We start from the raw sequence: 24740 nt of genomic DNA, 5'->3' as shown, positions 1-24740 counted from the left end.
GCAAACCAAAATTTCTGTTAAATTCTATAAATCTCTGAGAAGAGAGGTCACATGAATTTCAAATCCTAGCCCATAAACCAGCAGGCTAATAAGTAGTGGAAAACACGAAGCTGGAAAGCCTTACACTATTTTCCTAAAGTTTTTTTTTCTTTTCTAGAGACCAGAATTTTAAAAAACAAACAAACAAACAAACAACAACAAAAACTATAGAAAATAGTTGAATGAAACTCAACAATAATAAAATACTCTTTTCCCTGTATTCTTGGGAATACCTACCAGCTGTAGTCTCAGCGTATCAGCTGATATCTGACCACTATGGAGATTAAACTTCTGCTTTCACAGAAGTAGTTCTTACAGTCTCATTTATCTCATCCCTGAACAGTAACTGATCAGAATTCACACCATATGAGCAAAGTTAAGACAAATTTTCTCCACATACTCATTTTATAACATATTTCTCAAGATATCTGCATGAAGGGAAGTATTATGTCACAGAAAATATTTTATTGTCAATGTTTCAATTGTTTCAAAACATTTTATGTTTCTCATCATTATTTTGATCATTAAAAATGATCAAAAAAATAAAATAGAGGTCAAAAATAAAATTATTACTTACACAAGGGAGGGTGTAAGTACTTAGCAACAGTCAAAGCTGTAATGACCATAATATAAGTGGAAATACCCAGTATTTGAAGTGGCTAAAATTGTTTTGCATTTTCTTTGCTCTAAGACTTTGAAAATTAAAAACCAAACCAAATCAAAAAGCCACCACCTGAAAGACAGTGGTGCCCTACAATCTTCTTGAGCCATAAAATAGGCTGATCAGTTTATTTACCTGCTTCTAACTTTGCCTTGAAGTAGAGATATCTGTCAAAATCATCCGTTTTAGTGAAGCAGAGGCATAGAGTATAGGCTATACGAGTTCACTAATGAAAACATCAGAATGTTCTACAGAATCTTTCATCCCTTTGAGTAATCATTTAGTTTTAAACTGTTAACTATAGTTTTGTGCTATAATTGAAAAATTGGTTTTTTTTTTGATAAAAAGAAGCCAAACAGGTATGAAAGAATTCATCAACGTAATAAATGACATTAAAGTAATTATCTCAATAAGATAATCAAGCAGACAGATATTATTGCTTCCTTAATCAGAGTCTCCATTGCTCTTCATTTTCAGGTAGTTTTGCAGTTGTTCAAGTTGGTAACTGAACATCATACTCAGTCTTAGCACTTTACATTCTTCTATCTACCGTTTTCCTGTTTCTTCCAGGATTATATTCAATTTAATTTGTCCTTCCCCAAAAAATATTGAGTAAGACAAAAGCATTTTAAAAATATTTAATTAACTTGGCACCAAAACAAAGAAATGTTTCAGAGAGAAATTAGGTTCTGATGAGAAACATTTCCATGTAAACTAGAACATTAGTCATGGAAAAGCATTCTGAATCCAGCTGGACTGATTGCACAAAAAGACGAATCTGTATGCTTCTCTTTAGCAGCTCAGCTATGGTACTGTACGATAATTAAATCCAGTTGTTAAAGATTTCTGGGCTGGAGCATAGTTCCTATATCCTGCCAATGTATTCGTAAGTGGCAGGAAGCTTCTCTCCTATTGAGCCAGTGGTGATTAAGTGTTTGCTCTTTCAAAGTTATATCTAATGAAATTCTTCAAAAGAAAAGAATGTACATCTTTAAGATATGCAACTCTAAGTTAATTTCATTTTAATTACTTCTAAAATTCTAAACAAAACCCAAGCAGATGTTTAAACACCAACAATTTTTCCAATGTTCCACATCACTAATGCATTATACTCTACTTAACCACAGTAGATGCAATCCACATATCATGGAAGTCAGAAAGAATTTCAGCATTGACTTTTAAAAGAAAGAGTGATGCCACTGAGTGATGTCTCTTCTTCAAAAGAAAGGGCACCCACTTTCCAAATCAGACTTCTGTCCTGCAACAATTCTCAATACTGGTATCTACCTAATTTCCTCACTTAGTTGCTGTGATCAACTGAAGCAGCAATTGAAAAACTTGTCATGAAACACTTGAAGTTAGCCCTACAAAGGGGGGCAGAAAACCAGAACTCTTACTGCCTTTGTCTTGCACATGGCATTCATGTTCACTTATCACAAAGCAATATCATCTTTCAGCAAAGGCATCACTCAATTCCTTCAGATCCCTTCTCCTTTTTTGTGTAGGACTGCTCAGTCAGTTACCCCCATTTCAGATTGTTCATTTGTTTTGTTTTCTTTCTTACATGCAGTAAGTAGCACCTAACCTTTCTGAAGCTATTACTTTTCTAAAAACATTTCTATAACCCATCATAATTCCTTTGCAACATCTGCCAATCTGATGCCATTCATGAATTTTATCAAAACTCTGTTTCGTTAACCAACTCATTCTGGAAGATACTAGCACCATACCTGGGACATACCTTGAGCGGGTTGCAACAGGACTAGAAGAGAAGGAGTAGAAGAACACGGGAGAAAAAATATGACAAGCATAAGGAAAAAACATCAGACAAGCTAGTCTGGATTAACAAAAAAAAAAAAAAAGAGAAAATAAATTTCTACTGCATTAGAAGCATTGTAAAGGAACCAAAGAAGGAAAAAAACCATGGGAATTAAATTTGTTTGGATGCTGGGGAGAGTTCTGAAAACTACTATCTGAAAAATAAAACTATCTGGACCAAAAAGCTTAAGATACAGGGATAAAAGGAACCAATGAGGAGTAAAATTGAGAAAGCAAAGGAAAGTGAACGTGAAACCAGAGTCAGGACACCTGAGGAAAACAAGATGAAAGAACTGTGATCACAACAGAACCTTGCTTTCTAGGGCCTGCAGAGATCCAGCATCCACGTCTTGCCCTTCCTCTTGTCAGTACATATATATGCCATTCACTGGTAAAGCATCTCATTTTTCCCGGGGTTAGACCAACCTCCATGCCATCAGTTCCTGTTATCTCAAACATCACTTTCAAGTAGAGTTTCTGAACCTGCTTCAGGCACTTACACAGGTTGCCAGATGGCAGAACAACAAAAGTGTATGCTTCCCACTTTGTTCATCACCTCCCCTTGCCACCAGCACCACCAAGAAACATGTATAATTAAGGATGAAAATCAAAGCCTTAATCAAGTATTAGGCAATGTCAGAACTAGGAGTGCATCTCTAAACTTTAATCACTCTGTGTATCAGTTCTCACTGAGCTATCCCAGTGCTCCCCAACTCTTTCAAGATTTCAGGCTTTTCCACTTACACGGTACTGCTGTCATCATGGAAGCAACTGGAAAGCCTTAAGTATTCCTAAGAAAGTACACAGGGATAAGATCTTGCAGAAGACATTTATCTCCTCATCTTTAGTGCCTGACAGTTTCCTTGATAAGCTTGTTATAACACAATTGAAAGTTTTCTTGAAAAAACTTGAAATAACTTTTATAGTTTGGCAGTTTCATATGCCAGTGAAGATTGTGTGAGAAAAGCAGTAGTAAAAGTATGTTTGCATAAATGTATATGCAGATGTAGCAATGTATTCACTCCTTAGAATTCTTCTATTTTAAGTTTTCTTCTATTTTAAGTTTTAGTTTTTAAATTAGCATATTTAGACCAAGCATATAAGAAGACCAAGCATATAAGAAGAATGAGAGAGCATGCAGAACAATACAATAACTTGCTCTGCCTCATTGAGAATGTCAGCTGACCTTACCCTGTATATCTGTATCATGTGCCCTTCTACAAAAATTTGTCAATTCACCCTGCAAAATAAATTATTCACTATGGGGCTGCCCTGTATTTAGCAGGCAGAGCTTCTCCAAAACAAGTACAAAAACTGTAAGCTAAATTCTTCTCCCTGTATGTTCACTACAACAACTAACACCGCCCCCCCAGCAACAACAAAAATAAATCCCAGAGTATGAGACAAGAAAACTTGAACATTCATTTTTTCCCCTCCAATCAAACTACTTAAATTTTTCAAGCAGCCAGAAGCACATTAAGTATGTCATAGAACAACTGCAAATACATTAAATCTAAAGAGTAAATCCAAAAGGTAATGTTGCAACAGTCATAGCCTAAAGAGGGAGCTGAAGAATAGCAGGAGATTTCATTGAGCAAAATTATGTGCGCTTTGATAGCTCAAAGACAACATTTCAAACCTAAGCACAATGTGAAAGAGTTGTGATGAAATTAAATGGAGGAGGTGTCCTAGCTACAACTGCTGATGAAGTATGATGAGTACAGAAAGAGACCAAAGCAGACAAAGTCACCCTGATACAGGTCCTGCTAGAGGAAAGAGAAACAGTATAGAAACTAAACAGAAACGCACTACATCTTTAAAATAATATATACAAACCAGACAATTTAACCGTCTAGATCGCACTGAGATTAGCAGTGAATGGCTTCAAGACCAGACAAAAATGCCACGTTCAAGGGAAGAGTTAACATGATCATGGACATGGAAAAAAGTAAGATTTACAACTGGCACAAAAGAAAGATCAGGACTGCAGCAATCTGGATCTGGAGAACACTTTTTTTTTTCTTAATCTATACTTTTTTTAGAATATGATAGCAATTTCACCTGGTTAGGTCTTCCATGAAGTTTGTGGTAAGTTATTTTTCTGTTTCATTTTTGCAGGACTTTAAAAATCTTCCTTTTTCAGATGTCCTGAGAACTTAACCCAGTACAAACAGAAGCCTAGTCTCATATGGGAAGCCCCCCTATACTGTATGAAACCAGTGTAATTCCCTAAATGTTACTTTTATATTTAGCTCAATTCTTTAGCTCAGTCCAACAGATTGTATGATGCATCATGGATCAATTTGCCTTTGATCCAAAAGACACAGAGAAATATCAGAATTCTTTGTACTGAATGACCCACCTATTTTCTGATATCAGAACTGATGCTTTAAGAATAAAAAGTTGTTTAAAAATAATCATGAAAACTTTGAGTTTATAACAATATCAGAGGATATCAATCATGATAAATAAGGCTATTCTAAAAAAAAACATGAGCAGCAATGAGCTTAGAACATGTAAAAAAAATATATGGCCTTTGACAGGAAGGTCTCTAGACTCAAAATAGTCACTAATTTTTCAGCTACAGCTGCACATTAGCTCCTGTTTTTTGGAAAAAGCAACTGGTAAAGGAATTTGAAAACAAAAGGTGTTGAGAATGAATTCAAATAACCAAATTCAGAACGTGACCTGCTGTAACTGTTCTACATATGAATTGAAGTGATTGTATCAAGGTACAAATAACTACAACCAAGAACACCGAGCTACAGGCTACATCCAGTACAAAGCTTCCACAGTAAGCAGCCAGGTTTCTGAAAGTTGACAGAGCTATTTTCTCCTCCACTTACCAACAAAAATGTTAGCAGCTAAAATTCTATGTAAATATAAGCAAGCCCAGTCATGTCACAGTGCCAGATAAATCACAATGCACCTACAAAATCAGGCTTCATGAAGAATTCAACAACGACTTCCCTAATGTTTGGATCACAATGAAATTATGTCATCCACAGAGAGCCACAGCCATTGAGAAGCAGAGAATCAGCAATGCATGTGCCTAGGGAATTTTGGTGTCAGCTGGAAAAGCATCCAGAAATCAAGACCATTCTAGAATTAGACAGCTGAAGAGTGGGAGGGTTTAACTTTTTTTTCTTTAAATTAGTTTTGGATTTATACAATTAATATCTTTCTAAATCCAATTTTAAATAGTTAAAACCTCCTACCCACTTCAACTTATACTTATTATGTTTAACTCTTTCTCTAAATTTATGATGTCACCTACAAATAGTTCTGTTCTTTGATAATTTTCACTAAAATGACTCCCATATTGTAGTTTATCTGAAGAAAAATTGACAAATTGAATCCTGTATTTCCCAACACAGGATCTCTTTTTGGCTGTTAAGTCTGATACTATTCAACAAGATAATGTATTACTCTTTTCAATTAGTATATACATAAATGCAATTTTCTATTCAAATCCTTCAAGCTTTTACCTGCAAAGGAAGCAACAACAATCACTTGGACAAAGCGTCCCCAAACAGAGTACTCATTATCACAGACAGCATCATTAACTTCAAGCTGATGTTGATGTCTTGTAATAGTGAACACAAGATCTAACAATCATTTCAAGCTTAGGTCCGCGAACCTGCAGTAACAACCTGGGTAACAACTGAATTTGTGTGATTAACCACTAGAGGGAGTTGCTGTCTCACACATTAAACCCCACTTGGTACATGATCAGCTTCGAAATGCAACTCCTCTGGAACTGAGGAGTAACAAACTACTACTACAGGTTAAACAAAATTTGATGTCCAGAAAGAAGCCAATAGAAAACTAGCATTAAAATGCTGTTATAAATGATGTAATATTGCCTAAAAAAAAAAATAAAGAAAAAAAGAAAAGAAGAAAAGAAGAAAAAACAGTTATTTTAACTCCTCGATGAGATGTTCCCTCAATCCATTGTTAACTTAAAACAGTTTTGTCAATATACAGTCTTACAGAGCCTCCATTCTGGCTATGAACTGTAAATTTTACAGAAGTAAGCAATTTGTGTGCAAATAAGTGCAAAAATAGGAACTAATGGTATTTTATGTAGTTATTTCTCACATTACACCATGGTCAACATTCCTAGGATGTGGGAAAAAACAGTCTTCTATCTACAAAATTCAAACAACCAAGGCTGAGACCCCAAAGGTTCCTATTAGTGCTGGCAGGCAAGGGAGAAAAACAAAGACCCTTAAAAAGCATGACATACACAATTTCAATTCACTTTCTGCAATCTTTAACATTGCTTATCGATAACAGCTTTATCTGTCAGACCATACACGAAGAGGCACTTTTGGAATCCTGAGATAAGAAGAAAACAAATTCTAATTCCCAAAGATAAATTATTATGGATAATATATTACGACACTGACTGCACCGCTGAGGCCCTTGGGCTCTTCAGAACATCTGATTATCAATTTCTACATATGAAATTTCTTGTTGAAAGGTCTGTTCTCTAATATACCTGATAAATCTGGCTTGGAGATTTGGAGTAAGAGCTTGAAATTGCAGAAAAATCCCCATCAGATAGTAGTATTTGAAGCTTAATGTCTATCTCATTTAGGTGGTGAAATTCCATCGGTTCAGGTGTGTACCCTTCTCCTGGTGCTAGCCAGACAGATTCATCATCCTATTGAAAGATAAGGAAAATATTTAATCCTCTTTCTCAAAGGAAGCAGACTTTAAAGGCAGTTATACATCAAGTGTATTTATTTTTCAAACAAACTGTACTTAAGAACAAAATGCAAGTTCTCATCTAGTTCAGTGTATAGCTGAACTCTGCCAGTATTCATGTATCAAGCACATCCAAAAGCAGATATGCAACAAACAACAAGAGGCATGCATTTTTCATTTTTAAAATAAAATTAAGCAACAACTTAAGTGGACTTAAAATATATACATATACTTCATTTTATTTTTCAGAAAGCACCCACACATCTACATGCATTCATTTATCTACATAAAATGCAATACCAAAAAGGGTGTTGTTTTAACCTAACACATTTCTGCAGTTATTTTACTTACTTCCACACAAGTCCAAAACCTGTGTCCTCACTGGCTGGCCACTCAGAAGCCTTGAAATAAAGTTGCTTAAAGCCAGCTGCCTCACCTCCATGCCAACTGGCCAAAGAGCAATCAGAGAGCTACCCAAGTTCCCCCCACCCATTCTTTGAAGTTTATACAACTCCTTTGATCAAGTTCTCTACACACAACAGAAGTACTTTGGATAGCTAACCCCCTTTACCTTAATGATGCATCTCACTCGCAGCCAAGTCAGTTAAACCTTTGAAACAGTTTCATGCCATGCCATGCCATGCCAGGCCCATCATAGCTTTCTCCCATGGATGCAAACTCCCCCCTTGTTGCAGATACTGTATTTGCTCAACACAGCAGTCCCAGATCCCTTTTGAAGCAATAATTGTTTGCCAAAGTCTAACTTGTTCATAGATCCAGTGCTGTACAACAAGCATCACTTTCTGATGCCACTGACATGAATATCAATTTTAGAGATGGTGTGCTCCTTTGCAAGATAGCACAGAGGACAGAAATTAATAGGAAATTGTCTGACAGAAGTAGATCCACCAGTCCTAAACCAGCAAACAAAGAACATGCTATAATCTCATGTTTTCTATGCTAATATTAAAGCAGAAAAGCATAGCCCTCAGAAACCACACTAGAAACCACACTAGAACTGTCGACAAGCATCAACCTAAGACACTTCAGTTATGCCATGCATCTCTGCACTCCTTGTTTGCCCACACAAACAGTACCTCTTATGTTGGAAACACCATATTACACCTGAAGTCCAAGGGACTGAACAGAGAATGGAATAGGCCGCATAGCAAACTTGAGACAAAATATGTTTATGTCCTGGTTTCAGGTAGGACAGAGTTAATTTTCCTCCTAGTAGCTGGCAGGGTGCTATGTTTTGGATTAGAATGAGAAGAGCGCTGATAACATGCTGATGTTTTAATTGTTGCAGAGCAGCGCTTACACCAAGCCAAGGACTTTTCAGCTTCTTGCTCTGTCCTGCCAGCGAGCAGGCTAGGGATGCAGCAGGAGCTGGGAGGGGACAGACCCAGGACAGCTGACCCAAACTGGCCAAAGGGGTATTCCATACCATCTGACGTCATGCTGAACAATATATAGGGGTGGCTAGCCGGGGTGGAGGGGGGGGCCGGCTGCTCGGGGATAGGCTGGGCATCGGTCAACGGGTGGTGAGCAATTGCATTGTGCATCACTTATTTCGTACACATTATTACTATTAATACTATTATTATTATTATTATTATTATTATTGTTATTCTTTTCCCTGTCTTAATAAACTGTCTTTATCTCAACTCACAGACTTCACTTTCCCGTTTCTCTCCCCCATCCCGGAGAGGGAGTGGGGAGGGTGAGCGAACGGCTGTGTGGTGTTTGGCTGCCAGCCAGGCTAAACCACAACAGTTTATTAAAAAAAAAAAAAAAAAAAGACAAATGCAAGTCAACAGATATAAAAACAAGAAGTTCTCAACTACACTAAATAATGGTACATCTTGCCAAACTCCCCCAAACAATTTTCACCTCATAACGAAAGTCTGGCAGCAAACACAGATAGACATCCATTCTGGTACACACTCAATCATACTTGCACAGCAGCACAACCTAAAATTCATTTAAAAGTCCAAATAAAGTGGAACATAATACACTGCTGTCTATTGTCCTCTGAAGGAACTGGAAGCAACAGACTCCTGTGCAAGACAAAGAAGGAAACATAATCAGCAGCTATGTCTAAAAGCACATCAATTTTCCATCTGACAAGGGATCAAAAAGAATCACTGAGTGGCTGAGGCTGGCAGGGTCCCCTGGAGCCCACCTGGTCCAAGCCCTGCTCAGGCAGGGCCACACAGAGCAGGGTGCCCCGGTGGCTTTTGGAGACCTTCAAGGAGGAGACTCCACAGCCTCTCTGAGCAACCTGTGCCAGTGGAAGAGAGGAAGCCTGAGAAAGCTTGGCCATCCTCATTACCCTAAAGCATGCTGGTTGCGAAGAGACAAAAACACACACCCCAAACTCCTATCGTAAATTACTTCTATTTTGGTTTTGTGAAACAAAAGCAGTTTCTCTATTGCTTTCTCATACAAGTAGGACGACAGATCTAGTAAGCCTGACCAAACATAACCTGATAGCAGAAGAGTCACCCAGAAACATCTCTAGGAGAAGTTTTCCAGCTACCCAGCAGCCACTTTAATCCAGGGTTAAACAGACTTACATGTTCTCCTTTGCATTTTCAAGATGGCCACTGATTTGACATTTGTCTTGGAAAACATGCTTCTGTCCTGTCAGTGTTTCCTATGTGTTAACTCAGAACAATATTTTTATGACAGCAGTCAGTGCTTATTACTATGTAACATCTGAAACAACTTACACCCCTGCAGTTTTGACAATTATATAAGCCTGAAATATTTTAAATAGTCTTTTCTTTTTAAAGTAAGAAGTACTACTTCATTGGACTAGATTATCTTTGAAGGCCACATCCATCTGAACTATTCTATTCAGCTACGTGACATATTTAGTAATACAAGTCAAACGAAGTTATCTAATCCACATTACACTATACAGAAGAATTAATACAGCATACCCAGCTTTGCCTTGATGGACAACCTCCAAAAGCTAAAATATTTTAGCCAATGTAGTTGTACCAACTTTTTAAGAGTCAGAACAAAGTAACATGAAAGTGGCCACCAGTTGGACAGTTACCCGTGCCAGCTTGGAGCAGTCTAGATTACTCATTAGCTGATAATTTCCTTTGATCTTTGTTATAAAGCAGCCTTGGGAAATGAGTCACCCATAATATAATTCAAAAGCTGCAGAGAAAGAATCTTTCTCTAAGCTAGGCAGGTTTCAAGTAGCTAAGTATTATCCTTTCTTTTATTCTATTTTAGCAGTTGGTTTAGGAGCTATTTTCTTTAAAGGGATGGTCTAGTAGTGACTAGACTAACCCACTGTGGTGGTTTTACCCAGTTGGGCAGCCGAGCTCTACCACAACTGCTCCCTCCCCTTCCTCAAATGAAAAGGGGGACAAAAGGGGAAACTTCTGCTCCATGCCTGGAGCACCTCCTGCCCTCCTTCTGCACTGACCTGGGGGTCTGCAGGGCTGGTTCTCACTCCTCACTCTCCCAGCTGCTGCTGTGCAGCAGCTGTTTGTTTTTTTTCCCCCCTTTCTTAAATCTGCTCTCACAGAGGTGCAAACGGCATCGCTTATGGCTTGGCTCTGGGCAGCAGAAGGGCCCTTTGGAGGTGGCTGGAGCTGGCCCTTATCTAACAAAGGGCAGCTGCTGGACGCTTCTCATAGAGGCCACCCCTGCAGCCCGCTGCTAGCAAACCTTGCCACGTAAACCCAATACACTCAAACTACAACTGACAAAAACAGGAATTGTATCAAGAACATACAGCAACACACTTCTTCTGTAGTGCCCTATTTAATATTTGATATGAATAGTACATGCTCCATAAATACGTGCCCACAGAATAGTGCCACATGCTAAATACAAACTTTGGATAAATGTTGCACTTTTCCACTGCTGTGGTGCCTTAAGAACTGGTGCACAGAAAAGGCACGTGTTGCTAGTCGGAATCTGTATCAGCTATTTGGAAAAAATACCTGTAAAGTTTGTGATTTCTAAATGCTGCCATTTATCAAACGAAAGACCATCTCTTTAAAAGAACTGAAGGGATGGTATTGTTAATCAAACACCAAGCAACCTTTCCAACAAGAGGAGAAAAACAACCAACCAAAACCAAGATAAATCAAAATCCACCCTTTCCCAACAGTTTCTTCCTATTCAAAGACTGGCAGGAGCACTGTTTCCATTGAAGATTTTGACCTTTACATGGGATTACAATGCCAAACCTGTTGCAAGCATATCTAATAAAGACCTTGAATCTCCTCCTGAATGCACCAACAAAAGAATAATTAAATAATGATCCACTGAGCTTTAACTTTGTTCTTCTAATACACAACAAATTAAAATGAAAATCAACTTTCCTAACCTATAGATAACACTAAACCGAAGATGCATTTACACTGCATTTTTTAATGCTAAACTATGTCAGCTAAGTCAAATATCACTGATCATTAACTGATGAGTATCTTACACAGATAAATATGTCAGTTCTGCAAGCATGGTGTTCACATCCAGAAAAAAAGTATGTGAATTTTCTATGTAAAGTGATGGAACAAAGGTCAGAGCAACAGGAAGACTGCTGCAATTTTATAGAAGTCAAAGTTTTTCTTCTCATTAATAGAAACACTGAATGTGGCTGATAGTTTTATACCTTTGTATACCAATAATCAGCAAAGGTTAAGTTTTCTGTGTTTCTGCTCTAGCTTATAATCTGTGAAAGAAGAGTTACTGTTAAAATACTGGGCATTCATATCATCCATTTCATTAGATCTTCCTGTCTCCTGGACTCCTCAACTCACATTTGCTCCACAAAGCTCCAAAAATGCTGAAATACTGAATATTTACTAGTTTCCCTGGATGAAAGAGAAATGTGTTTTGGACCAGTGACCACATGAGCATCAACCCAGAAGTCACACTGAAGTTGAGTAAATTGCAGATTTGTTTAACGCCACAAACCCTGGTAAGGTTAGTGCTCTGTATCCATAACCCGTTTGGACTCAGATGAAGAAAAGTCTGAGCTCACTTCTTTACCCCATATCCTGAAACTGTAATTTATAAAAATGGATTTTAGCCACATTTTGGAAAAGAGTAATTAAGAACAGCACCTCTTGGATGACTTTTAATCTTATCGGAAAATAAGAGTAAAACATGGAAAGACAAAAGAATACAATGCATCTGCTTGTTTGCCTCACATGCAAGTTGTTAGTTATCCTACTGAAAATTTAGCCCAGATAATTTTTGTTGTCTAAGTTAAACAGAAACTGGACCTATATTATATTTTGTTCATTCTACACAAAGTTCACATCTTTCTTCATAGGTACAGAGATTCAGTGTATACTGACATACTGTGACAAAATTCATAACATTACTATAGACTTGATGTACATTTTAATGTAAAAAAATTAAAAAGGTCACATTTTTTTTTAAACAAAGCAAGGATTTTCCCAGCATTTCTTCTTATTTATTAAAATGCATTTATATTATTATATTATATATTATATATAAAGTATTATATCAAATTTACATAGTTTAAGGATGATCATACTATGAAAATACTTTAGAAAGTTTAATACCATATATATTTGAAAAATACCCTAGGCTTATATTATGATTCATTTTTCAAATCAAATTTTACATTCCCATAGCCTAGCAGCTTTATGATTACTTTTGTAACATAAGAAATGTTCCCCAACAACTCTATCACAGTGATTTTTCCCTCAAAGGAGTAATGAATAAAGGCTGTCTACTAGTATCTAGGAGATCAAAAGATTATTTGACATGCTCACATTACTGGGAATCATTTTGTGGCACACGGTCTCCTTCAAGCAGTGGTGGCTGGCATAATCACAATTTATTTTACCCTCCATAAGGAAAAGTATTTCTATTTACTTCAGCTCTTTCTATCCACTGCAGTATGTAGACGTGCACTGCTTGCTCGTTAACAGCAGTACGTTAAAACACACATGTCCAATATTTAAGTAGGCTTTTGGCTTCTTTGTGTACTTTTCAGACAGACTGTGTTGGAAGCCACACAGTTATTTTTCCAGATGCCCACACAAGCTTCATCAGTATATATTTCCCCAACTGCTGCATCCTAAAATTCATGTTCTGATACAACTCTGAGTTTTCTGGTGCTGTTTGTTGTTGTTGTTTTTTGTTTGAAGTAGATGCTGGCCTTTCAGCATCTTTATGCAGCAACTTCACATTTTCTGCATAAAAAGTAGTCTCAGTGTGCTTCTAAGGCTTCTTCCATCCATGTCTAACTTTTTCTGAAACTTCTGCTGCTTATTTGAGGCCTGTGCACTTCCACTTGTTAGTAAAGTGAACAAAGAAGCCAAGGAAAATTCATTTTTGCAGACAAAACCAATTGGACTTGTTCGGTTTCTCTCCTATCTCAGTTGGTTACTTCATGATAAGACTACAACAATAATCAAATTCAGATTTACAGTAAGCTAAATACACAAGGACAGTACAAATTAAAGTTCACATACCTCTAGATCTTGCAATTCACTTCCATCTTCTGTATCTTTCAATAGTTCGCTTAACCTTTTCCTTTCTCCTTCAAGCATAGCTATCTGGTTTCCTGAATCCTTTGCTAGCTGAAATATTTTGCAAACGAAAAGAAAAATAAAACCTTTAGAACTCCATTAGCTCAAACAGTATCAAAATAAATTTTTTGAACTCTGTGAAATTAACATCCAAAATTTGTTTATTCTCATAATACAAATTATCACTCTGACAGGTAATAAATTGATAATCTTATACTAGTCATTGACAAAGATATGGATGGAGGGGGCGGCATTGGATGAAAAGAAATCATTAGAGACGTGGAAAAGAAAGCATGAAAGTCAAGGCTTCCATTTTCTGAAATGTCTTCTATTACATGCTCAGGCACAAACAGAACAATTCAACTTCCAGTACTCTTCAGCAAGTATGGAAAAGCAGTATTATGCCTACCCTAGAAACATGATCATCCAAGATGAGAACTATTTTATACAGTACTCTGCCATAAACATCAATTTTTAATAGTAAGATTTTTTTTCATTTACTCCTAATTAGCTTTTCATGTCCCTGATAAAGAAATCCATGTCTCCAGAAATGCTTATATACTATTTTTCAGTTAACATTTAATAACATATTAATGATTGTTGGTTTAATGCTTACCTCAACATTCTTTTTAATGAAATCCTGATTGTTTTTACTTTTATTCTGTGCTTTTTCTGCTTGATGAAATTCATTTGTTTCTATTTCACTTGGATAATCTGAAATTTGAGGAGAAAAAGTTGCTAAGTTATGATCATTCCTTTTCTGATTCAGTCAGAGCTGTAATTACAGTAAGTCCATTAAAATTTTTAACCAACTTGTAAAGTGGATAGACAACCTTTTGATATGCTGTTTTCATTATCTATATAACTTATATAGCTATATTTAAAAGAGATAACTATCATCAAAAACTAGTCCATTTTTAAGCTTTTATTATCTGAGATCATACAACATTGGGAAGGCTAAAATGCCTTTGGATTTCTGACCTCAAAAATGTTAAACATGGCTGCTTTAAAAGCCATAGCATTCCTTCGAACCCTATCATTGTTTCAGTTTTATCATCAGTACAAAACCAGACAGTAATTTTTTGGGAAACCACAGAATGATTTGGAGTCATACCAAGTACTTTTTTTTTTTTTTTAAAGAAAACAGCTGAAGAACAGATGATATATGTGATATTATTACAACACAGCTTATAAAACAAATTCTGTTTAAAAATAAAACTCAACATGAACTTGTACTCGAACAAACAGCCACATACGTTATTTGTAACAATTAAATCTACATCATAATTAAATGATGTTCTGACAACATTTCACGTAAGTTTCTTTTTCTATCCATCATATAATTATGGGCACAAATTCAGTAATTCAGAGACTTGTACTAGTTTTAAGAAAACAATTCTTTCACGACCACCAAATAACACCAAATATTTATCATATTAAATAATATGATGAAGCAAATACAATACCTTAGTCCCACAAACTACTTGAGAAGTATGCACTGTACTTCTCCGAAAAGTAGAATATTAAGAAATGGAGTGTGGTATTCCATCTACAAAAATAACTTCAATTTAGCATGCTGGATTATAGAAGATAAGCCATAACACAGGTTCTAGCAGCTCACTCTTTTACAGTTTACATGGAAATAATTTTTTTCAGACTGAAGGCAAACCCCCAAAGACATAAAATTAATTCAGTGTAACCTTTTACACTCTATGGACAAGAAGTTATACAATATTCTCAGTGATCAGACTGACTTTCAAATGGCAAGTACATCCTAATGGACTTAGGTGTGGGACATGATCAAGAACACAATCGTTTACTGAAGGCAACCCAAACTACCTTTAACTTTGCCAGGTGAGATCTTAAATCTATCAAGGAATTGGATCATATAAGAATAAGAACAGTTAAAACATGCAGTCATATTCTGTAAAGTGAAGAGATGCTGCTGCCATCAGTGGCCCAGCCTTGAGGAACACCTGTTTACAAAGTCTTTGTCATCTCAGCCAGTCACCAGTAAGGCCCTTCTGTTTACAAAGAATGGGAGATGACAAGAAAATAAAGAATTGCAGATGACAGCAATGGCAGCTGAAGCCATTCTTCTTATGTCACAACACATGTGAGAAGTTACTCAACCACACATATTTGAATTTCAAATAGGGAAAGAACAGAGGCACAAAAGCGCAGTTCTGCAGTTCTATTTATTTTGAAGTATTGGACACTCCACACTACCACCGGCATTTGATACCTCTAAGTAGTGCACGAAAACAAGTAATATCTAAAATAATCAGTATAGATGTTTGATTTTTGCCAGAAAGTACTTAATACATGACAACATTGCAGCCTCTACAATAGTCGGCATAACAAAATATAAAATTAGTTGTCTGAAGATTTAGGTTTGCCACAACATCCATAAAATTTCTCCTGAAAACAAAAAAATTACAGAACAGTTGAAACTGTATACAACACCACTCTTCATTGTTAAGTGATTTCTTGAATATAAGCTAATGTAGGAATGATTACCGTACCTTAGATTAACAGCAAACACAAGTTTTTCAAAAATTTCCAAGAAAAAAGTGGCATATTATACAATGAATGTTACACACCTTATCATTTTACAACAAAAAACATTATAACTTGGGAGCAAAAGTTTTCTAAGCATCTTGAGTAAAAGGCTTAGTTTAAGTCCCAAATAAAACTCTTCTATTTTATCATTTGTGGGGAAAAAAAAAAAAAGAATCATTGCCATTTCACTAAAAAGCCTTAATTTTTCTGATGGTTTGGCTTAACTACAAAAGCCTAGTCTTCATTACCCAGTCATTGTACGCGATGTTTTACCAGATAATAAAGCTTACCTTTATTATGTTGGATTTTATGGCAGTCATAATCTTCTGGATTAATTTGTGTGTGAAATACCGAAGTACGTATTTCATCTTCTTTAACATGGAAGGGATCTGCAAAGAAAGTCTTTAGTAAAATTTAATTAAAATGTATTTAAAGAAAACCTAGTTTCATGCATATCATGCTATAAAATTTCACACAAGAAAGTTTCAAAAATTTACTTGGATAAATTATAAAATCACTACATTCTTCAAGAAATAAAAAGGAAATAAAAGTGTAAAGCATGTCTCATGAGTAACAACATGTAACAGAAGAAATATGTTATTTTATATGCTTGTGTTTTTAGCAACTAGTGAATCTACATACCACACATACATGACAAGTAATTACGTAGTAGAAAATAGGTCATTACGTTCAAAAGCCTCCACAGACACCATGTGCTTAGTCACCTTGAGTTTTAAATGGGAATAAAGTACCCAGATTTTCACAGCTGGTGTCTCTCCCTCTACATAAGTTATTTGACTTCCAAGAGGCTTAGGTCAAGGGTATAGTCTAGGAAAAGAGAGTGTTCAAAGACACGCAGCATGCATGAGTTATTTCAATTACTCAAGAAAATAAAAAAAAAAAAGTCATGGGACAAACATATATCAGCAGAAAACATAAGGGTATTAACCTACAATCTATAAACTTAGCACATACAGAAAAGGACTCACATTGAAAAGAACCATATATACCACATATGACAAATACGCTTTTCAATTAAAAAATAACCAGTATCCTGTATTAATTAAGTTTAATGGACTGACAGTATGATTTTGTTACACAGAGCACAGGAGATGAATTTAAGGCTATTTAAGTAATTCCTAATTTACATGTCTGCTATGAGTGTATCAGAGGGGTTTAGTGCCTGAGCAGCTGGGACGCATTTGTCATTAATGATTTTGTACCCAAAACTTGTGTTTGATCTCACAGCCATATTAAAAGCTATAATTAAATGGCTCCTTTATATAATTTATTTAAAATAGTTCTTTAACAAATTAAAACTCTAAAAGCAAAATATATTAATTGCATCCTTTTCAGTATCAATCAGGCCAACAATCAGGTCTGGAAGTCATTGGCAGACATTTAAAAAAATAAGTAAATAAAAACCGAAAAGCACAAGCATGTAACAGAAAATTCAAGGCAAAGATCAGATTAGAGGACAAATGTAATTCTAAAGTAAGTAGAGCGTTGTAAATACAGTACACCATGACACACATGATCTCTGCATCAAGGTGTTATCTTTAAACTAAAAGAGGAATCAAAGCATGGAAGTCATTATACATATATTTATATATAATATAAATATAATATATATATACATATATATCTCCTTGCCTGCCTGTTTTTTTTGGTTGGGTGGGTGGTTGGTGTGGTTGTTTGCTATATGCTGACATCTAGTGGAGATTTTTTAAATATCAACCTTAACTTAAATCCTGTTTTTCCATTAGTAAGCCAAACTTAGCACAGAAACATTACCTTGCAGTAGTTTTATTGATGTGTTTTGACCACACATTACTACACGCAAGTTGAAATTTTTGCTTAGAAATATCCATTCAATCCTCTAATCCTTGTTCTCTCCCCAGCAAGGAAAAAGGTAGGTTGTACCACAATCCTGTTTCCTTTCAATTCTTTTCCTTCAACCAAGAAACCGTTTCAGCCAAGATATACAGATGAAGGACAGGATGAAAAATGTGTATGATTGACATGTCTTTGAGATCTCCAGCACCAAGAGAGAATACTCAAACAACAAATTTTTGAAAACCACTCTCAAGCAGTTTTGACACTGTTTCTTGACAAATCCAGTCAGTTTTTGTTCGCCCCACTCCCTAGTGGAGACATCATGAGCAAGATGCCTACAGGATACTTCTTTTCCAGTGTCTCCTCCAGTTAGAGTACAGGCACAGAAAGAAAGAAATAATTTTAAAATAGGCAATAGTTTTATTCTTCCAGGTCCCTAGGAGCTTGTGTATCCTTTGCACATTCTTGAAGAAAACTACCAATAATTCAGAATACACTTCAATTATTTGCTATAGAACTTCAACAGAATCATGCCCTTCTGACTCAATAGAGAAAACATGAAAACATATCTAAATAGTCTTTAACTTTTTTCTTTCTCTATTCTATCTGTAGTTTTACATAGATATGCACTGTAATTTTGATCAGACTTTTTTGTTATGCACCTTATTCCACATTTCTCTATATCATTAACTATTTGTTTACCTTTGACTTAAAGAACTCAGTCCTTCCTTAGTCACTTGTCTACTTCTAATACAGCTATAGAATTTTCTTGCTGTTTTAAATTCTACTTAAGAAGGAAGGCATTTTATTTAGTCTGCCTGCTTTTATTTTAAGAGAAGAGACTAAAATGCAAACACAGATTCTTATCAGTGTTTTTATTTCCGCTTTGAATATTTTTGTCTTCATATCACTATGAAACTCAAAAGTTATCTTATCTGACTTTCTGGTGCTTCCTTTCTTAAAGTAGTTTGAGAACATGTCTAACAGTTTCATTTTTTGAAACTGCTATCTATTCTAAACTTTCTTTCCCAGAATTCTCAGGAAAAAAAAAAAAGAGGAAAAGTAGATTTTTAAAAGTTCATAGTTTATATTCTATCTTTCCTTAGAATCACACTGTATTATTTGATGATCCTTTTCGTTCAAATTCTCTATCATGATCAGAATCTTAACATCTCTTAGAAGTGAATGTAATGTAATGTAATCAGTATCAATGTATGTAAACGACCCACACTCCTTTTGCTTTTCTTTGGACCTCATTTCAAATACCTTGGCTTTGCATGCACCTTCCTGTATTATTTTTCAACACATAACTGATTAGTTAGTATCATCATTTGGTCCCACTCTTTTGGTTCTTCTGTTAACAGTTCCTAAAAAGGCTCAGGTTTTCCCTAACTCTGGTACCATAATATCATCAGATCCTTACAATGGCATTAACATTGCTTCCTGCTCACTCTTAATCATATTCCCACATGAAAATTGTCTCCAAAATACATGTGTGGCCAGGCTCACATTGTTAGAGCTTCTTAACAACTTTTTAGGCCTAATATTTTTTAACTGACTGTCTTTCCTACATGAAGTACTCCAGCCTTGCAAACTCTCTCGCTACGACCACCAATAACCAACATCAGAAATTTTGTCATTTTGTTTACAAAATCGATTCTGATTTCTTTTCTTATTGCCCAGATGTTCCAAGATGGTAAAGACATCCAAATCTTTCAGCAGGTTTCCGCTCTGTGTTTTCCCTGTATCTGCTATTATCACTTTAATTTACCAGTGTTCTCAGTCAGGCATCCTTTCTGAAATCATCTTTGTTGGCCATCAACTTGAAAAAAGCAAGTTTTACTTATCTTAAATTTTTACCTTTCTTGAGTAGCCAGTTCTTTGGAAAAAAAAAAAAAAAAAGAGAAAACAAGCAACAATAACAACAACAAAATCTAAGAGAAATCATCATAGAGCACAACTTTGAGTTCTGTGAGAATGCAAAAATGATTTCATTTTTCAAGTAGTCCCTTGATATGTTTTTACATTTTTTATTCTAAAAGTTTGAAAGCTTTATTTTAATATTATCCAACAAAAATATGAATATTAAGAAAATACAGAATTAGATCAGGGTCTTTATTTCTTTCCTACTTACCAGCTGTATCCTGCCATGATGAGATCAAAGTTAAGAAAAGTTTTGTGTTTTCTATCTCTTCATGGCTTCCAGTGGTATTGTCAGACTATTTAAAATAAATAAAGCATAAATATACAGTTACTAGCATAAGTTTACTTTGAAGTTGCTGCAAAATACTCTATCTGCTTATCAGACCTAACAAACTTCAGACCCTATCAAAAAATTCCTTGTTCAGTGGCAACATTTCCTTACTGCTTTGTTTTAGTTTTACAGCTACTTGAACATCTCCTAGAGTTACGACAAAGGCATGGCGGAACTTCAAAGCCTCTGTTATGCATTGGCTCTTTCATGAAGACATTTCACAAGGCAGAGAGCTTCCGTAATGGATTTGTCTCTCAATCCAAATCCACTGAAGTTACGAGATGCACCCAAACCAATGCAATCACATCTTTTTAACAACATAAATTTATATTCATGAAAAGTATAAAATAATCTAGTTTCAGAGGAAAAACTAAATCTCATGTTTCACGGCTTGAGATGACAACTGCTAAAGGCTGTGATAGGAATAACGTAAAGAAATTCACACTGTAGCATTGTCATGCCTTCTTCAGGGGGCATCTCTAACTGCTTCAATGAGAAAAAGTACTGAAATGGATGGGCCTAAAAATGGTCACACTAGAGCAGAATAAACACTCTTAGCTCTGGGTTCATGCCATATCATACCCTGCAAGTAACAAGCTCAAGCATAAGACTCTGTGCTTGTAAACCATACCCAGGCAGCTGCATACTTGACTATTGGTCATACCAATTTCTAAGGTTCGTGTCCCTGTTTTAAAGCCTACCTAGCCAATATATATTAAAAGTTACTCAAAGTTACTTTTCAGTAATCCATTTCTTCACTTCAATCAGTCAATCCTTAGTTATTTTATAAAACAATGTGCCTGTGAAATGAGACCATTCTGTAAGACAGTAGTCTAGGATACATTATTAACAAAATAAGCAGTGTAATTCTAACCTGAAGTTCTTCCCAGAGCTTTGTTCTCATTTCTTTGCCTTGTTTTTTAATTGTGCTTTCCTTAAAACGTTTTTTTGCCAGTATTGTATCAAGCTTTTTCATTTTCCTTATGGCTGCTTGAATCTGAGGATCTCCTTCTGTCTCTTCAGAATCTTCTAACTTGGAAGAGTTTGCTGTAGATTAGATTTTATATTGCTAGCTTGACACATATCAACTTAAAAAAAAATAGAAAAAACAGTACAAGTAATTTGACAACAACTGCAGACAAAAGTACAATTATTCTCAAGCATGTGTGCACTATTTTCATTTCTAGACCTGTTTGAAGCAGGGAGAAACATGAAAGTCTGTAAAAGAACGCTGAACAAAACTTTTAGTTGGAGCAGTTGGATATTGGGCAGTGGGGTGGGCAATCCATTTGGGGTAACTGCTTCATATATAATAGAAGAGTGACAACATCTCCACAGTATCAGCAATAATGACCGACAAAATAAGCTTACAACTCAAAACTTTTTTTTTTTTTCTGAGGCTGACTACTAGAATACACATTGAAATGTCTTTCATTAAAGTGAACAACTGTGGGGTTAAGAGAGACCCTCCGATACCTCTACCTTTAAATGTTATACAAGGTCTATTCTCGACAGATCTCGACCAAAGCAGATTCTGATACTGGTTCTGGAAAAATGTAGCTTTTAAAAATAAAAATGGTAAAACATTATAGAAACTACCATTATTTAATTGACATGGATTTTTGTGTTGTCACTTCTTTTTCCTAAATATTAAGATTTCAATTTCTTACCACTTTTAGCCTTTCCCCTTTGTACAGCACTCCCATGCTATAGCACCCTCATTTCTACTGGAACTTAGCTTCCATGGCAAGAGTAGAGGAAACATTTGTGGCGCTGTCCCTACCTCCACAGACTTTCAAATTGTGGAGTCCTGCAATATCTTTTTATTTTCTAATGTTTAGAGGTCAAAAGATTTACACAACCATTGATCCCAAGCATTTACTGTGATGCATTAGTCTACTTTGTGGCAAAAAAAATAATAATCAATTATTTCAACTGTCTTGAACCCTGCAGAAGGATTTGGGCCTCAACTACCGAGTAATGATACGAAGTTGAGTTCTAGCCAATTTCTGTTCCAAAGAAATGAACACTGCGTGAGATGAACAACTAGACAGAACCACCACTGGATTCTGCCTTATTAGATTGACCAATCTACATAAAACCTAAATACTAACATATCATTAAATAAATATTCTTTAATGAAATAATATTTAAATAAATAATTCATCCAATACCTCTTGAATATCAGAAAGCATATACATTTTCAAGGAGCATTAACAGGAAAAGGAAAAAACATTGATTTATTGCACCATACACTTTATACACCTGAAAAGTAATACCCTCTTTTGCATTACTTATTTTTTCTTGGGAAGGTTCACAGAATTTTGAAGTCTGTGTTTCAGCGCTATCATCTCCAGAATCTGAATTAGAGACACATCCTGAAAAACACAGGAAAAAAGCCTTTCACAATAATATAGATGTGAAATAAACTTTTTGACATGTTAACAACTAAGAGAACAAAATATTTTTTGTCATTTCGGGAACACCACAGAGCCTGTACTGAGAGTGGATTACTCTCAGATTTTTCAAAATTGGATTACTCTCTAAAAAATGGTACATACTAGTACACCAGTGCTCATGTTAGAAATCATGGGATTTCTTTTGACCTCAGTTCTGTCATGAAAGCTATCTTAGCTTAAAGAAGACCTTGAAACTTTCTCCTTCACGTACTGACCTTCACTTCTCTATTTTTAAATAAGCAGAAGCTCTGGAAAGCTAGTTTATTAGCATTTATAGAACGCCAAAAGAATTCCAAGTGAAGCACTTCGACAAGTGATTTCATTACAATGAGATATCATACATTTGTATTTAAAGTCTGTTATTAGTATCAACATTGTTCAGTTGTTGAATACTAAAACTTACAAAAATCATTTCCCTTTATTTGGACTGATGGACCATTATTAGAATTTAAAGTTTCTCACAAATGGTCATGATCTTTGAAAAGCTGGATAAAAGCACCTTACTGAAAATGCTTTCTAACATGGTTCCATAAAACAAGTGCAGAAGATTTCTCCTGATTTTCTAGGCCATCACCAAGGTGCAGGTCACAGCTTTGATGCCACAAGGCATATGCTGTGTAATCACACCTCTTACCACTGTATTTCAAAGATGGGTTCAAAATAGTGAAAAGAAGTGAAGGCATGAATTTTGACACCACCATCTTCCTCCTCTTTCTTTTCTGGAGTTTTACTTGTTTACATTCTCTTTGCCCTCCACCAATAGAATTTTACCCACACTATACTGACACGATGTTTGGTCTAGCCACACCACAAGAAAGTGTTAGTCATTCCCGCACCTGACTCATTGGGATTCAGCACATGCTCCTGAAAAAAGAAGAACACACTCTCCACTGAGGTTTGCTGATCTGTTCTTACTTCCTTGGTATCAGATTGCCCTCTGCCATCACCTTTGTTTTTGTCTGGAGAGCAGTCTTCTAAATTTCTTTGATGACTACCACCCAGACTGACAGGTGAATCAACCTATGAAATGTAAATTAGTTAATATCACACAGATATAAATCTGTAGGGCTGGGAGGATAATCACAGATAATCACGACAATCACATACTATTACAGAGGCTAATAATGCTTCAACATAAGACTGCAAAATACCTCTTAAATAAAATAACAGTTTTCAGATCTGATATCTGATATTCAGTGTTCTGACACACTAATGAGTCTGTTTTCTCAGGCTCATAATTTCACAGACTGCCGGAGTTGGGATTGTCACACTAGGAAGGACTTCTGAAGATGTACGCCATTTCTGCTACAGCAGAGTACACCCAACCAGTCTGTGTGTACAACAGCCTCGACCATTTCCTGACACGGGGTGCTCTGCACCAGGTTGCATCCTCATCTCTTGCTCATACCACAGAGTTTTTTCTAGAGCCTTTGAAGGGCTGAAATGCTTATGCCTAAGTCATCAGTTTCGAGAGACAGCAATTTTCATGCAATTACCTATGATGGTTATGTCAGAACTTGGATTCAAAGTTACCTCACAGTAGCCTTAATACCTGACTGTGAACCTACAAAAAATATATTTTTTTAACATCTTTAAGAAGAATTTAGATATGATCCCATTCTACAGACAGGTGAACAGTACAGCACTACTGGACGAACCTAAATCTCAGATTCTCAAGTCCCAGTTCCTACAACCTAACAACTGTATTACATAACCCCATTCCCAAAATTAAGTTAAACCCTGATATTAGTTTTTTTCAAAGGATGGACAAAACACCTTCCTTCGAATAGAATTTTAGAATTTGTCAAACTCCTGGAGCTCGCCTATATTTCTTGGAATACTATTAATTAAAAAAA

The 24740-nt window shown here is 35.8% G+C and overlaps 1 protein-coding gene across 2 annotated transcripts in view; it reads right to left on the bottom strand.

The window, feature by feature from the left end:
* Nucleotides 1-24740, bottom strand: part of FSIP1 (fibrous sheath interacting protein 1) — an 86566-nt gene that overhangs the window by 60428 nt on the left and 1398 nt on the right. For both annotated transcript variants that reach the window (XM_040559475.1, XM_040559473.1), the window contains exons 3-10: nucleotides 23721-23904; nucleotides 22720-22803; nucleotides 21300-21472; nucleotides 20306-20390; nucleotides 16626-16724; nucleotides 14390-14487; nucleotides 13717-13824; nucleotides 7023-7187 (exon numbers count right to left, since the gene is read on the bottom strand). In XM_040559475.1, coding sequence (XP_040415409.1) covers nucleotides 7023-7187; nucleotides 13717-13824; nucleotides 14390-14487; nucleotides 16626-16724; nucleotides 20306-20390; nucleotides 21300-21472; nucleotides 22720-22803; nucleotides 23721-23904 — 996 coding nt within the window. The remainder of the gene's footprint in view (nucleotides 1-7022; nucleotides 7188-13716; nucleotides 13825-14389; nucleotides 14488-16625; nucleotides 16725-20305; nucleotides 20391-21299; nucleotides 21473-22719; nucleotides 22804-23720; nucleotides 23905-24740) is intronic.

This window comes from Cygnus olor, chromosome 5, assembly GCF_009769625.2.
Source record: "Cygnus olor isolate bCygOlo1 chromosome 5, bCygOlo1.pri.v2, whole genome shotgun sequence".
In the NCBI taxonomy this organism is placed as follows: Eukaryota; Metazoa; Chordata; class Aves; order Anseriformes; family Anatidae; genus Cygnus; species Cygnus olor.
The sequence above is the reverse complement of the archived record's forward strand: the minus strand, read 5'-3'. Positions and strand labels throughout refer to the sequence as shown.